This window comes from Lactuca virosa, chromosome 9 (genome assembly GCF_052849685.1).
Source record: "Lactuca virosa cultivar CGN04683 chromosome 9, Lactuca_virosa_CGN04683_v6, whole genome shotgun sequence".
Classification (NCBI taxonomy): Eukaryota; Viridiplantae; Streptophyta; class Magnoliopsida; order Asterales; family Asteraceae; genus Lactuca; species Lactuca virosa.
The window spans coordinates 10,926,987-10,943,439 of NC_136434.1; the positions used below are offsets into that span (position 1 = coordinate 10,926,987).

The following is a 16,453-nucleotide window of genomic DNA, read 5'->3' on the forward strand; positions in this document are numbered from 1 at the left end:
TCATATGGAAATTTATTAAATTAAATGATTGAAAAAATTATGTGTTATATGTTCATAAAAATAATAAAACAGCTTATAATTTCTATTAATTAATTATCATAATACAAATACAACTATTGTATTCAAGAATTTGATGAACATGTAAATGGGCTTTTTTTTTTTTTTTTTTTTTTTATATATATTCTTTTAAACAATAGGCCCAAGTTTATGCAGTCCAATTTAACGTATAATATATAATGTGCCTACAGGCGATCTAGGGTTTACAATTCTCGGCTATTAGAACTTACGGAGCACCAGCTGCCGATACATTCCGACTGCAATAATGGTGAGTCACATATCCTCTATCAAGTCTCAGTCGCCATTTATCTCGTTGTTTAGCATGTTTCAGTTTTTGAAGTCTTTTCTTTTGTGGTGTTGTAATTTTAAAAAAAATTTATGCAGTCGCTGGTAGCAAACGAGGAGTTTCAACACATTCTTCGTGTCCAGAACACAAACGTTGATGGCAAGCAGAAGATTATGTTCGCTATGACCTCAATCAAAGGTATTGGTCGTCGTTTTGCCAACATCGTTTGCAAGAAGGCCGATGTCGACATGAACAAGAGGTACTTTATTTTCGTGGTCTCTGTCTTTTTCACTTCTATGAGATCTGATTGAATTGTTTCTGTGGCTTTTAGATGTTAGATCTCTTAGTTATTTGAACATCAAATAAATGTTCATTGTAAACACTAATCCTGTTGCGAGTAGCTCATATTGTTAGTGTTTAAAGATATAAGACAGCTGAATGAACGCCTTATTATAGTTTTTCGGCTGAATGTCAATGCAAGTTTTAGCAGTAGGTTGATTTATGTTGTTTATGTCATCCATTGACTCTGAGTTCCCATATTCAATTTCTTTCTTGACTGCTACAATAGGAATCTCCTTGTGTTTTTAATGTTTGTATGACCAGGCTCATGAATTTGTTGAAAGCTTTTTTTGATGTTTAGATAATAGTTTTCTCTCTTCAATGTGGGACATATCTATCCCTTTCATTCTTGGATTCATTTTCACCATAGAGCAATTTCTCTAATCTAATATATGCAGGGCTGGAGAACTTTCAAATGCTGAGATTGATAATCTGATGACAATCGTGGCCAATCCAAGGCAATTCAAAATCCCAGACTGGTTTTTGAATAGGAAGAAGGATTACAAGGATGGGAAATATTCCCAGGTGACATCGAATGCTCTTGACATGAAGTTGAGAGATGACCTTGAGCGTTTGAAGAAGATCAGGTTAGTTTTTCTATTTTCTTTTATTTGGCCAAAAAATTTGATTTTTTTTAGTTGTTTGAAATGGTTTTTTTTTTATATGGCAGAAACCACCGTGGTCTTCGTCATTACTGGGGTTTGAGAGTGCGTGGACAGCACACCAAGACTACTGGGCGCAGGGGAAAGACTGTTGGTGTGTCAAAGAAGAGATAAGTTATGTTTTTGTTTTCATCAGTTTTGGATGTTTGGGGTTATGTCATGGTGTTATAATTTTACTTTCTTGGATGATGTTTTTGTTAGTCTGTTTTTCAGATCTCATGTTAGAAATTGTTGTTCCGGATATATAGATTATTGATGAATTTTGGCTTTTCTCTGGATTTACATATTACTCTGTGATGTTGCATATTCATATTAAAGCTCATGGTATAATGTATTCATGTTAGCGGGAAGAAACAAAGTCATGATTACAAAACTTGGTTAAAAATTATCCACGTATGGGTTCTAACTGAAAAATTCAAGTGTCATTAAAACACTAGATTAAACAATCTGTGCTCGTATGTAGGGCGTGAGTTTGGATGTATTGGTTTAATCTTTTAATCTGATCAAGTGAATCCAAATTCATTTTGGTTTTTAAAAATCGATAATAGCCCAAATTAAATTCAAATCCAATATAATTAAATTATAATTCAGTAGGTTTGGTTTTGATAATATGATTTTCAAGAAGGAAGAAATTTAAATAAATATATAACTTTAGTCTTAGTTATATCTATAAAAGAAATTAGAGAAAATTATTTAAGTAATCGTGAATTAAAGGTTATAAACAGGTACCAAGAAAATTATAATATAATTTAATATTTAATAGACAAAAAATATTTAATAAGGACTAATTAAGATATTATAATGGTTAAAAAAATTCTAATATTTTAAAACAAATTTAATAAAGTTATATAATATTAAAGTTATATATTATAATAAATAATATAAATAAATAAATAGTACATTTAATCTGTTTTTTTTTCTTCTTCTGAAACTATTTGATTTTTATTTTACAAACCAAAACCAATCATAAATCTAAAAGACTAAACTGTACAAATGGTTTCTGTGGTTTGTTCAAAATTGTCACTTTGGTCCAAAAAAGTTTTGACTAGCACCACAAGTCCAAAGTTTTCATTTTGTTGCGATTTTAGTCAAATTTGATTTAGAAATATTTAAAATGACGGATTTACCCTTTTTACTTTCTTTTTCTATTTTTTTTATTTATTTAAATGTTTTTTCTGATTAAAAGAAAAATAAAAACTAGGTGACCATCCATCGTGAAGAAAAACCCCAAAGTGATTGGGTCGACATACTCTTTGGATCTCGAACCTCCTGAGAATCGACGAGCACCACTGGTGGCATATCAACAACTTCAAATCAAGGCTTCGGTGATTCCGGCAGTGGAGGAGCATTCACCGCCAATCTACAAAAATCGATTTTAGGTTTAGGGTTCACATCAGATTTAGCGATTGTTGTGGAGGAGCATTCGCTGAATGTGGTTTGATGTCGATTTTTGGATTTCTCGGTAGAGGCGAAGGCGGTGGTCGACGAATTACAGTTTCCTACCCTCCAGATTTAGCGATTATTGTGGAATTCGTCTTGATTGTTACGATGGAGAGATCCATTTTGGTGAAGATCATCCCTACATCTACAAAAATCGATTTTAGGTTCAGGGTTCACATCAGAAATTGATTCAGGTTAAGCGATGGTTGTGGAATCCATGTCCTCCCTCTTTCATCTAGTTGATTTGCTCCTGTCTATCTCTCTGATCTTTGTTGAACCAGTTCGTTTGATGTATTTTCGATGGATTGCAGCGGATAACAGATGAATGCTGGAACGGAGGCAACAGGTGGAAGAAAGCAGTGACGTTGGGGTGTTTGATGGCAATGGGTCACGACAAGAGGGGGGCGGAGTGGGCTGAGAACTACGGTGGAAGCCGGTGGTGCTCGTTTCGGCAACTCCTGCTGCTTCTGTTTATTTCTTCCGACGAGGTCGTCGCGTGAGCGATGAGGGGAGGAAGGAGTAATGGTCGAGAATGTTTGGAGCTGTTGTACTTGACTGGAACGAAAATAGAGAGAGAGAGAGAGAGAGAGAGAGATTATTTTTTATTTTTCTTTTAATTAGAAAAAACATTTAAATAAATAAAAAAAATAGAAAAAGAAAGTAAAAAGGGTAAATCCGTCATTTTAAATATTTCTAAATCAAATTGGACTAAAATCGCAACAAAATGAAAACTTTGGACCTGTGATGCTAGTCAAAACTTTTTTGGACCAAAGTGACAATTTTAAGCAAACCACAGGGACCATTTGTGCAGTTTAGTCAATCCAAAATAATAATTCAGTGTTACTGAAAAAATCAAATAGTTTGATCTAAATTGTTTAATTAAACGATGAGTCTATCCAAATAATAAACAACCTCAAGAATAGGTTCAATGTGCTTTTCTAGCTTTCAAGGATATTGAAAAGTTTGCAAAAATTACCATAAGGCTCTTATGGAGGAGGCAGTCATGGCGGTTTGGGGAGATTGGTTGGGGCGGTACTGCCGGGTTCTGATCCCTTGGCCGGCGGGTTGAGGTGGCTCGAGCGTTTCTTCCTCTAAAAGCTGCCGGAAGAGGAGAGACAATCTTTCATGAGAGAGGGGGGTTTGTATAACCACAACTTTTCTCTCTCTTTCTCTTTCAATTCTTCCATACATTAGTTAATTGTACCTTGAGCTTTAAAACTTATATCAAATTGTGTTTGTTTTTAATTAGTTTTGGTGTTTTTATTAGATATTTTGAATGATTTTAAAGACTTTGTATTTACTTTAAAATTGAAAATTGAGTGAGTTGGAAAAAATATCGTTTGTGTTGTGGGTTGGGAGGGTTACAGTGAGTTAGGAGTGAATGATTACCTCCTCCTTTATCAACATGCTCTTATGGGTTCAAAGGAAAAACCCAAATGCCATAGAATAGAATACACGGCCTACATTAAAATATTTGCCAAAATGATTATCTTTAACCATACACAAATCATGACAAAGTGTGGTTAGACTAATAAGAGAATTGGTGTGACCAAACCTTAAAAACCTCTTAAGATATCAAAGTCCAAACAAAGTCAGTGACAAACTCATGCATATTATGCATTATTCATATGACAAACTCAAGCATATTAACATCATTTATCATATATTTATATAAAACACAAATTTATCATTAAAGCATTCCAAACATCATAATCACTTAAAAGTAATATACTTAATATCTTTACTTATAAAATACAAATGTATTTTACATCTTTCGGTAACAATACAGTAATAACTAAGAGATTGGTTGATAGTTGTCAACTAAATTAGATGTTTGACTCTATCAAGCTTTGGTTAAATATGACCACTTTACCTTTCTGTTATGTACTGTACTCAATAAGATATTTTAGTCGATAAAAATTGTTTAATAATTTATATATAAATCATTTCAAGTTAAATCAAATATAATCAAATCATATCAAATAATCCTTGTATTGATCCAATTGTATGGAGCTTCATAAAATATTTGAGGTGGAGGTGACTTTAAGGGCACTACGCCCTCTTCATCTAATAACTTTAACCATCAACCATACTTTCTTAGTTGGATTAGTAGTTGAGATTACATTGATGCTACTTTTTATGAAAATATAATACAGTAATAAAACGGATGCGGCATGCCATATAGACAATAACCATCGAGATTTAACATCGAAACAAATTAAATTGGCCAAACAAAACTATATAACCACTCCAAAAAACAATATTTAAATTTAAGCCCCAAAAGTACCAAAATATAAAATATCTCTTATAATTAAACTCAATATCCACACTTGCCAAAGTAGGATTGACCAACTAATATTTTAATTTAGTTCGATAAATTGTTAACAATAAAATATCATTACTAATGAGGAGTAATGTTTGAATAAATCTATTCAAACGTCAAAAAGATAACCAAATCAATGAAACTAATAAACATTGATGAATCAAAATTACCAATTAGAAATGAAAAAAAAAACATCTCTTTTATTTATATAACCATCACAATCACAAAACACTTTCTATTTATACCTTTATCATTTCTACATCTAAACACATCCTCATAACAGTCATACATCTTTCTATTTATATCTCAACACCATATCTACATCCCCACTTCATTTCTGTTGGTTGATCTTTGCCGCCGCATCTACCGCCGAAGCTACACCACCAGGATAAGTCGCCAAATCCGGTTTGTTACTTATCTCCGCCGCTATCACCCCTTCAGCATCCACCCTTGTTGCCGGCTTGTCTTTCGGCAACAGTGATGTCGCATCCTGCACCCTCAAACATCAGTCTAATACTCAGAAATATAAAACAGTATCAACTAAACAGAATTAAGATAAGCTAAAGAATTGAGCTTTCAAAAATTGTTGGAAAAAATCATAAAAATGAATTTATTTGCAATCAAATTAAGAACACTTGCCGCCACGACATCTTTAAGCGTAGCTTTGTCCTCCTCTCGCATGGTTCTAACATTCTGGGCGGCGGCTGCCTGAGCTTTCGCAGCTACACCTCCCGGAACCGCCTGCATACGTCCGGTTGCTCTGACTTCAGCTGCCTGTATCGCCGCTGCATCACCCTCGTCCACCGGTTTGCCACCTGCTGACAACCCACTTGCCTCCAACGCTTCTCCTACTGTAATTGCGTCATCGCCTAATTTCGCCGGAGCCGGAGAAGAAGCCAAGTTCGTTCGGACATACTGTCCCAGAACCTGTGAAAATTTACAACTCTGATAAACAAATCTCCGGCAAAGAGTAAAACGCATTAATCGTATATAATTAAGACAGACATAGAGCCAAGGAGGGATGCGATATGTTCTTTGAATCTCTATAGATAACGGATGTTTTTGCAAAAGTTTAGCATAAAAACGTCTCTTAAAGGAAAAATATAGCGGATATTTAAATTCCGTTATCTCTTCGTAGATTCGCTGGCTCCGCTACTTGATTAGAGGTGAGATTGATGAAAGTTGCCTCTCCACCGACGGACTCGGTCACGATTCGGTGCCCGGCGTATTCGGTGTCGGAGATGGCGATGCCCGGGTCACTAAAATCGTAGAGGCCAACAAGGCCACGGTTGTTGTTGACGGCGGCGGACGACTGCATGACGGCAGCTGGACCGCCTTTCTGAGTCTCCCCAAGAACCAAGTTCTCGGCGGCTTGCATGTCGGCTGCATCTTGTGGAGTGATGGGTTTTTTGGCCAACTCGCCGGAGACGTTGAAGACGTCGCCGTACTTGATGGGCTCTTGTGGCTCTTCTTGAGGTTGTGGTCGCTGTGGTTGTTCCTGACTCATTGTCGCCGTGAACGGAGGTGGTACGGTGGTTGATTGAGTGGTACTTCGGAGCCGGCCGGTGATCTTATTGCAAACTCAGAAGCAGACAAATGACACGTGAAAGACTCCAGGATCCGCCATGTCAGCTTTAATGTATGTTGGTTGCTACGTGAGACTACAGATTGCCACGTGTTGTCTACGGTACACGTGGCTCAAACTGGGTTTTCTTGTAAATCAAATTGAGTACCAATGCTACACCTCATTTTTTAAAACATTGCCTCATAATTGTTAGGGTGTCCGGAGTGGTAATAATTGTTAGGGTGTCCGGAGTGGTAAGGAGAAGACACGTGGGAGGCTGACGTGTCAGCCCCCAAGACAAGTGAACACCGCCCCATCTCCGATGGGTTGAGTGTGGCGTCCTCACGGAGACGGGATAAGACGATTGCTCTGATTGATTATTCCTTTGACCGTTGTTGTGACCGTTTGACGCATTAAAATAAATTAATTATTTAATTATTACAACTTTCTCTATATATAACACTCTTTTTTATTTTTATTTCAAACACACTTTTTCAACACAAACACGCATATTCACCAAAAAATATTCCTTCGTCACATATTGTTATGGATCCAAACCAAAATACATTACCCACCCCGAACACTCCAAATGATCCGTAGCGAATCTTAGCTACATGCAATTGATATCATCTTCAATTCAACAACCTCTATTCACCAATCTCCCATACCACCCACACTACTACCAACAATAACAACCACCACAATTCATTCAATCCAAATTTCAAGTCTTTTAATAACAACCTTCTCCGCAATTTCAACCCCAAACTTCCCAATGCAACAAACTTCACAACCATCTCAAGTTTCATTATCTCAATCTCAACCTATAAACCTCGACAATGACGACGACGACGAACGAGTTGAAGAAACACAACCAAGTCGTAGAAAGCAAAAGAAATCAAAAGATCCAAGGACGCAAACGTCAAACCCAAATACTTGGATGTGGTGCTTTCGCATACGACCCACGTTCGTGGTAATTAATACAGGCTCAAAGATTTAATCATGTGCGGCGAACTTCCATGAACATAATTTAAGTGAGTTTTATTATTTATTTTTGTTTATTTTGGTTTTTTTATTGTTTTTATTTTTCGTTAAAAAAATCAATTTTTTTTTAAAATAGATATATGTTCGGTTTTAACGTTTTTATTTTTTGTTTTTTTTTTTTATTTTTTTTTATTGTTTTTTTAAATTATTTTTTTATTGTTTTTTTTAATATATTACTACATACTTGAAGATACTAGTGTTTTTCTTTATTTATTTTTTATTCTTTAAACTAAATATCAGTTTGAGTTTTTAATGTTTAACAATTATAAAATTTTAAATAGAATATTAAAGACCATAATATTTTCCGTTCATACTTTTTTTGAATCATATTATTTTTGGATTATAAAATTTTGAATCAAATTAATTTGAATCGTAGTATTTTGAATCAAATTTGTTGATGCATGGAAGTGACCCTCGACAACTATGAAGTGTATTGAAGGACCGAAGACTTGTTTTGTTGGTTGTGGTAGTGCTCCTGTTTTTAGATCAGTTGCGAAGAGTTTTGAAGATCAATACTAAAGACTTAGAATACCATAGTGAAGGATACTGACCCGAAGAAGACTATGATTTGTCTTGTTGTATGTCAAAATGTCAGAAAAGTAATGTTCAACTTTTCTATCATTATGTGTTAGATGAGTTTTGTCAAACCAAGCGTGGCAAGCATGGCCGCTTGACTTAGGAGTATTCTATTGTTTATCATTGTAACACCCTTGATCCAGGTATTTTCCATTTATACCCTTATTATGAAATTTATTTGCAAATTAGTTCCTTAGCTCCTTAAGTGAAAAACGCGCGTATGCCTAGTACGTTGGGCGTACTTCAGCTTATGTCGGGCGTAAGTGGTTGAGGGTCAAACCCTATTTTTTAGGGTTTGAGCCCTATTTAAACATCATTATTTCTTCAAGACCTCTTCCTTCATCAGCCTCCATCTCCTAAATCGCCCCTTGCCAACCCTAATCCATTGTGTGAGCATTTTAAGCTTGAAAGTGTGCTTTTGGTGATCTCGAAGGAAGAAGAAAGACGTGGAATTAACTTGGAAAGCTCAAGGCATCTTAGATCCAGAAGTATCTTGTCCTCAAGCATCATTTGAAGGTATAAAGTTCGGATCTTGATGCATGTTTGCTTTGGATCTTGCTAGTTCTTAGCTTTTTATGCTTTTAGTCCCATAATCTTGGTGTTCCTGAGTATGACTTACTCTAACCCATAAGGGATGTCCTTCCAGACGTTTTTAGGTGCTTAGAACAATAAAAATGTGATCTTGGTCCCTTTCTTTTCTTCATACATGAGATATGAGGTTTTGGTCTGTGTATTAAGTTAGGGTTTAGTTGTTGGACCCTTTTTAGCCTGAAAAAGTCATAAAGTTGTAAACTTTATGACTTAGAATGTTATTTGGAACTAGATCTGAGTTTTGGACGTGGTGTCTTAATAGAATAAGCACTTAATAGAGAAAAAGGAGGTCATCCAAATATGATGGGCGTACCTAGTGGTACGCTGCACGTACCTGGTAGGAACCCCGTAATCGGACCAAGGGTGTACTACGCTGGGCGTAGTGGCTGAGTACGCCGAGCGTACTCAATCTAAGTTGACTCGTCGACTTTTTGAATTTTGACATTTGACCAGGATTTTGACCAAGTTTGACTTAGGGGTATTTTGGGTATTTTAAGTTGTAGTTTGAGTTAGGTCATTGTTTTTTGTATAGGTGACATGTAGAGTTGACTTTTGGAGTAACGTTCTTTTCTGCTATTTTTTCAGACTCTGAGGTGAGTTTCCTCACTGTACTCGTGGGTCGAAGGCACCAATGTCGGCCCATTCGGTTCTGTATCCTGATATATATCTGTTAGATCTGTATGATTATCTGTTTGCTGGTTATATGTTTATCTGTTGTATATGTCGACATAGTGCGGTTGGGTTGAGGCAATACTACTCTGTGCGGAAGCCAACAAACCTAGGAGCAAGACAGACATAAGTTGTGGGTCAGAAAGGAAAGCCAGACTTATGTTGTACGCTCGGGAGCAATCCAAACATGAGTTGTGAGCTAGGAAGGGAAGTCAGACTCATGTTGTGGGCTTAGGGGTAATCCAGCCTGATGGTTGTAGGCCTAATATGCATGTTGTTATATGTGTGTGTGGTGGTATTTTGGAGAACTCGCTAAACTTTGACTTACAGTTTAAGTTTTATGTTTCAGATACTTCAGATGATCGGGGAAAAGCAAAAGTGTGATCGAACACATCCTTTAGTGACATGTTTTGGAGATGTTACGATACATTGATTTTGAAACATTTGTATTTGATCTTGGGTTCTTATGATTTGGGATGATTGAAAAACAATGATTTTTTTTAATTAAAAATGAAAATTTTTATTGTGATTTTGGGATGTTACACATTGATATCAGAGCCCTGGTTTGAAAGAATTGGATGAGCATTCGTGTGAATCCAGACTCAAACTATGGATCTGTAAAAGTTTTCAAAATAATAAATTCCAAAATTGTTTTTAGTTTTATTTTTTATTTTTTATTAATTTTTTTATGGATCTGTAAAAGTTTTCGACTGCTACTATTTTCATCAAAGATAAAATATTAAATGCAATGGCTCGTTTCATCATGATCCAAGCAAGCTGCCAGCATGGCATTCCAAGAGACAACCACCCGAAAGTCACCTACACCATCACATACGCTCTTGGCATCTTTGATTGACCCACACCCTTGGAGTAAGCACTAATTGTAGCATTAAGTATGATACCAAAACCATACCATTATTTAGGGGTTGGCTAAATGGACACCTAATTTTACCATTTAGACACCCTATATAATTTTTAAGGTTTTTACATTGGTAAAAATTACATTGTTTTTTGAAAAAGATAGATTAAAAATAGTTCTCTATTGGTTGACTTTTGATAAAGATGTTTATAGGGTGTCTAAAGGGTGTCTTAATAGCAACACCCCATTATTTATGATTAAAAATAATGGACCTACATTATCAGCTCTTACAAGTCAAGGGCTCAAGGCTATTGATTTTAATTGGTAAAAGTACGTTTGGTTTAAACACAAAAAAAAAAGGCTTTGGTCATTTTTTTAAAGAAATAATTAAATATCTTTTTAGTTTTTTCTTTGAAACGAGTGATTTAAAATATCATTTATTTTATTAAATGTGACATTGAAATAGGTAGGAGATGAGTAGGAAGATAAATTATGAAGATATTTAATTTCTCTTTTTAAATTAACACAATCATAAAAAAGAAAAATATTTTGGTAAACAAAACAAATTTTAAAATATAGTGGTTTTTATAATTATTCAAAGTTTCATATGATAAATAACATATGATTTTAGAAAAAAATATCAATAGTTCAATTAAAAAAGTATCATTCCGATGGTTAGACCAATTTTTTGCCTTTTATTACCGGTATATTTCTGAAATTATATGCAAAAATGAAGATTATGATTTTAAAGAAAAGTTAAGCTGTCAATTTGATATATCTTTCATATACCTACAAATTATGACATTTGACTTATCATTTAGTCTTTTTATTGATAAGATAATAGGTTATAACCCGTGGAAACCACGGTGGGTATATTTAAAGTTGTTATGCAAACAAAAAAAATAATTAAGAAAATGTATCCGTGATTTCTTGGGATACATCTTTTAATAGACTTTTTAAGTGCTAGATATCGTATATTTCAAAAATGTTATTAGGATAAGATTTTTAATTTTGAAAATTGAATTGAAGTTGAATTGTTACACAAACAAAGGAAATCAAAGAAAAATACCATGTGCCAAAGATGCAAGCTAGATAAACGACATGTGACACTTTTAGGTTTTGTTTATTAGGATAGACTATGTTAAAACGTGTGTGATAAACGGATTGACAACTTAAAATAGAAAAATAATACATAATAAATTCCTTGCTATAATTTGGTGATATTTTCAAAGTACCATGTTACAATAAGAAGAAATAAAAGTATAATGTTATAATAAACAAAACAATATAAATATGTTCTTGTCAATTGTCAGGTATCAAGACTGCACTTGCCACCTCCCAGTTTAAAAATATTTGGGTAATTTGCTTCTCATTATGGTTGAAGTTCAAAAACCATCAAGATAAAGTAAATTTATGGAGAAAGGGTAAAATCGTAAATACAAAACAACATCAAGGTCGCACAAAATGCTTAAAAATTACCAGTCTGCAATTATATAAACTACATCCAAACTACACTTGCATCTTTTGATTAGTAAAATCCTCCAAAAACTCGAATCCTTTGTCGTTGGTCTCCTCAAAACGCATTTGAAAGTATTCACCAAAACCTACCACATGTTTTATAAAGTTACACCACAAAGCTTCATAAAACAATGAACTAAAAATCTTGGATTAAACAAAATGTTGATGTTCATTGATCTTGTTGAAGTGGTTTAAAACATTAGGTAAAAGTGTTCAATTAGATTGTTTTTATTGAACCAGAGCTTGGATTTATTCTTTTTTCAAAATATATTTTCAAAACACGGGCTTCATTGACAACATCCCAACAATGGATCAATTAATTATTTGACCGGTGATGCAATCTGCCCTCATAAATTGGATCGCAATCTATGTCTTTGATAAAGATGACAACAATTTTTCTTGTTTTTGGATTCACTGATGATCATTTTGATCAACTTCCGACAACATATCAGATAAAAGATCAAAAACATTTGATCATAATCGCAATCATGGACAAACTAAAAAAAGAAAAAATGATATATTAAATGGCATCAATCCACACCCCTTTTTGTAATAGATTTAATATTGATCCATGAATTCATAACGGCATTAGTAGTTTTAACATACAAATATTAGAAGCTTGTAATTATTAAAATACTCACTAATTTATCACTCCAACTAAGAACTAAGTTTCACAAAATTTCTCTGTGGTCCTTATACATATTGTAAACACCATGGGGTAGCTCCCAGATCGCAATCCCATCTAAACAAAACAAACACCAAATTATACATTTTGACTGTTTCTAGTCAAACAAACAATGTTTTGACAGTTTTGCAAAATTCGGATAATAAATTACTAAAAAAAATTGTATTAGAAATTTGATTTTAAAGCAAAAAAGGGTTTACAATGTAAGATACCAAAGTGTCCTCATGACCTGTACATCTGACAGCTGACCAACAACACAACGATCTCTTAAATGCAAGCTCTGTTATGGTGAAATAAGCAAATTGAAAATAACTTATATAAAAAGTATGGAAAACAACATAGATAACGTCCAGAAAAATCCATTAACCTGTTTCAACCACTGCATAGAGTGCATAATGGATAACAAAACTTAACGATGGAGATTGTTGACTCTTTTGTAAATAATTGATATTTCTGAAGAAAAAAAAAGGTAAACACATAGGAGATGATAAATCATAAATGTGAATTGGCTGTTTGGTTTTAGCTTCAAGCTTCATCACAAAGTGCGTTTAATACCTGAAGTTAAAAGGTTTCATAGGTTAGGTTTGCATCAGTGCTATAGAATACTTGTAATCAAATCTTTTTCCTGTTTCGATTGAAAAATAGAGAAATGGAATGGTGATGGAGTTTGATGGCAGTGGTTCGGATGGTCTGAATCGTCACCAAAGGTGTAAGGCATTGGAAGACGGTGGTCGTGATGATGACGGCTAGGGTTTGTATGATCGCTTAAGAGAGAGTGAGTTGAATGTTGAATATTATATTATCTTGCAAATAAAACAGGATTTTGAAAGAGTATAAATGGAATTTTGAATATTTTCTCTGATTTTTTGGGATAGAAACAGGAAGTATGCTGATTTTATGGGATACAATGAATTAAAACGAAAACGATGCCTTAAAACATAGTCAAAATGGGCGGGAAAACAAAACTTAGAATGAACAAAATCATGACATGTGTCAAATAAGGGATCTAGAAAGATGACAAGTGGCAAGTTTAAGACTCTTTTATTAGAAGAGAAGATTTAAAATGGATGATAATGAATAAGAAACGTGGATCCATTAATATGCGTTTTTTTCCTATCTATTCAAAAACCAAAATGTCTTGAGTGTTTATTTTTTAGTAAGAAATTTTCTTACAACTTATTACATACTCTTTCAAATCTTATTAATTTGAATGAACATAATAATCAAAGTGTCATAACCATGGTTAATTTTTATCCAAAACCCATTATCGAAATTTCAAGTTGCAATAATCTACATAAAAACACATTCAAACACCTCAACAAAACACAATCCAGATGGCCCCACACCCAATAACCATTCGCTATCTTTAGGGTGCTATGTGACAAAAGGAAAAACCCACACCATCCACCATTTTATTTCACAATTTTGGTCAAATTTTAGGTAAATTTCAATGGTGGTAGGACGCACACAATCAAGAATCTTTCTTTGTGGTTCTAAAAGAAGGAAAAAGTTTAAAGCTTTTCTCAAGGTAACTTAACAACACCAACATTTCAAGTTTAAAACCAAAAGTAACCAAAACTCCATGTGCATCTAACAAAGTGGTGACCAAAAGATGGAGGGTGCCCTACATCCAATCATCAAAAAAAGTTCAACAAGATAACCAGTATTCTATTTTCAACTTTAACAAATTCTATCCTCCTTTTAGTCCTTTAAATTTCTGAAATTTTACCAATTCGCCACTCAAGATACACAAATAAGGTCCGTATACTAGCACAGATCTTTTTTAAGGCGGATGATTTAATTAAACACAAACATGGGTACTCATGATGCTGGAAAAAAGATATTTTGTGTTTCTTGGTGTAAAGAAACTAGAAAACGGAAAATTATTAGGTTAGTATTAATGCAATAAATAGCAATGTATTTTTATTTATTCATGTATCATAGCATTGTATTTTTATATCCTTTTGTTATAGCATTATACTTTTAATTTCTTTTCTTATTAAAGCATAGAACATTTATTTTCTTCCGATTTGATTGGGAAAAATAAAGAATTTTAGTGGCTAAACCGCAAAATTGTCCAAAAAATAATGATCTTTTTGTAATTTTCCCTTCTAGTTTCAACTTATTTTTGTTATCAAGGCATTGTACATAAGCAATCTACCCAATTATAGCAAAGTGCTATAATTAAGTAGATTTGTTAAAGTAAAAATGCACAAATAGGAAGAAATAGAAGTAGGGTGTGCATTGTTATTTCATTCATTTAACCTAACTTTTTAATTGCTATGGTTGTAGCAATCAGAGGCTTATAAGTACCCATTGCATTAACAAAGCAGGGTTAACCACATATACAAATTAGAGACGAGAATGGACGCAAAATTGGGTGATTATGCTACAAAATGAGTAGGGGTGTTTGGGTGTGCATCTTGAAAGAAATTATCAGATGATTAGGACTTCAAGTTTTAATTATCAGATTTTAGTCCTTTGGTAATGTACTTTTTGCTTAGGATTTTTTAATTTTTTGGAGGTTAAATAATCATTTGATACTAGACGCAACAAAATTGATTATAAAAGGCTTAGAGTAAAATAATATATATACCCTTATTCTATTTATTACTTTCTCATATAGCTACAACTTTCCAAATACCTAACACTATGTCACTATCAAAAGGTGATGATTATAAACCTAAGTAGCAAAGGCTTGTTCTATTAGAGCTAATTATCTGATTCTGAATCTTCAATACCACCTGATCACTTTTAAGACTGAGCATTATGCACCAAATTGACTAGATTTTGATTGCTTTTTTGTATGATTGACAATGATTCTATCAATGTCAATAAGCTCCCAAATAAGATCATTATCATAAAAGAAACCATAAAGTAGCACCTAATGTATTAAAATTTAATAAAAAGACTTGAAAACCCAATGGAGAAGAAGATGATATCATCATAAGTAACAGAAGTATTCAGAAACATATAGCTTGAGGATCAGAAATCAGCAATTTCATCACATTTGACTCAAGAAACATAATAATAACTAGGTAAAATATTTCGATTACTGTACAAGAACAAATTGCCCTGTTTCGTTACCTTCATCCCAAAGATCTCCCTGATTTCCATCCAAATTAACGTCTTTCGGCACAACAACTACAAGCTCCCCGTCGGTAAACGATGCAGTCGCAAGCTCCGGCTGCGTAGACGCCGGAAGCCGGAACCGCCACACGTCAAGCGCAAGCTCATTGACCGGATTTGCGCAACTATTAACCACTCGCCTCCCCCCTACAACGATTTTAGTAACACCGGGGTAGATCTCGATCGTGTGAGCAGCAATATCGGTGCCGATGTCGTCGTCTGTATCGACGACAAATTTGAGCGAATCAGATGTTTCTTGGATGGAGACGTCGGCGTCGGAGTAAAAGGGGAGCTCCAGGACTTTGGCGAAGATATGAGGGAGTCGCCGGAGCTTCTTTTGCCGGCAAATAACGTCGGCGGCGTTGGATTGAGAGGCGAAATCGTATCGCACGGTGATGTTTCGCCTATTGGGTGTCGGGTGAACTTTCATGGTTCGTCGATCGGAGAAAAAACGAAACCCTAGTTGGAAAACAGGGAGATACAAATCCCAAAATGGATTGGGGAAAACTGAGAGATGATCGATAATTGGTAAATGATGGTGTGTGTTCGTGGGATATACGTACAGAATTCTGTATCTATATGTGTGTGTGTTTGATTCCCCACGGATTTCGAGATGAGGTGAGAGAGTGTCTAAAACAAAAAAGGTGGATAAGTGTGTTTTATTTTATTCAACTTACCAAATTCTTTTAGAGAAATTATATGTTATGTGGTCAA

The 16,453-nt window shown here is 34.3% G+C and overlaps 3 protein-coding genes and 1 long non-coding RNA gene across 4 annotated transcripts; 1 reads left to right on the forward strand and 3 right to left on the reverse strand.

Moving 5' to 3' along the window:
* Positions 1-217: 217 nt before the first annotated feature.
* LOC145140896 (small ribosomal subunit protein uS13z/uS13y/uS13x) lies at positions 218-1,626 on the forward strand. The gene is made up of 4 exons (XM_079074283.1): positions 218-325; positions 442-602; positions 1,081-1,269; positions 1,353-1,626. The coding sequence occupies exons 1-4, from the start codon at positions 323-325 to the stop codon at positions 1,456-1,458; spliced, it is 459 nt and encodes a 152-aa protein (XP_078930409.1). The 5' UTR covers positions 218-322; the 3' UTR covers positions 1,459-1,626.
* Positions 1,627-5,358: 3,732 nt separating this feature from the next.
* On the reverse strand, positions 5,359-6,614 carry LOC145138930 (late embryogenesis abundant protein D-34-like). Its single transcript, XM_079072926.1, has 3 exons — positions 6,294-6,614; positions 5,747-6,250; positions 5,359-5,597 (listed from the first exon to the last, which is right to left on the reverse strand). Exons 1-3 carry the CDS (start codon positions 6,612-6,614, stop codon positions 5,439-5,441), a joined length of 984 nt encoding a protein of 327 aa, XP_078929052.1. The 3' UTR covers positions 5,359-5,438.
* Positions 6,615-12,464: 5,850 nt separating this feature from the next.
* Positions 12,465-14,507, reverse strand: LOC145141161 (uncharacterized). Its single transcript, XR_013722474.1, has 3 exons — positions 12,978-14,507; positions 12,823-12,890; positions 12,465-12,667 (listed from the first exon to the last, which is right to left on the reverse strand). It is a non-coding gene; the product is annotated as an uncharacterized LOC145141161 (long non-coding RNA).
* A 1,155-nt stretch (positions 14,508-15,662) lies between these two features.
* LOC145138931 (uncharacterized) lies at positions 15,663-16,169 on the reverse strand. Its single transcript, XM_079072927.1, has one exon. The coding sequence runs from the start codon at positions 16,167-16,169 to the stop codon at positions 15,663-15,665; it is 507 nt and encodes a 168-aa protein (XP_078929053.1).
* Positions 16,170-16,453: the final 284 nt, after the last annotated feature.

Coding starts and splice junctions, on each gene's coding strand:
- LOC145140896 (XM_079074283.1), top strand. Junction 603..1,080: donor GATGTCGACATGAACAAGAG/GTACTTTATTTT, acceptor TAATATATGCAG/GGCTGGAGAACTTTCAAATG. Junction 1,270..1,352: donor GAGCGTTTGAAGAAGATCAG/GTTAGTTTTTCT, acceptor TTTATATGGCAG/AAACCACCGTGGTCTTCGTC.
- LOC145138930 (XM_079072926.1), bottom strand. CDS start 6,614: ATGAGTCAGGAACAACCACAGCGACCACAACCTCAAGAAGAGCCACAA. Junction 6,251..6,293: donor CCGAGTCCGTCGGTGGAGAG/GCAACTTTCATC, acceptor TAGCGGAGCCAG/CGAATCTACGAAGAGATAAC. Junction 5,598..5,746: donor CGCTTAAAGATGTCGTGGCG/GCAAGTGTTCTT, acceptor TTGAGGGTGCAG/GATGCGACATCACTGTTGCC.
- LOC145138931 (XM_079072927.1), bottom strand. CDS start 16,169: ATGAAAGTTCACCCGACACCCAATAGGCGAAACATCACCGTGCGATAC.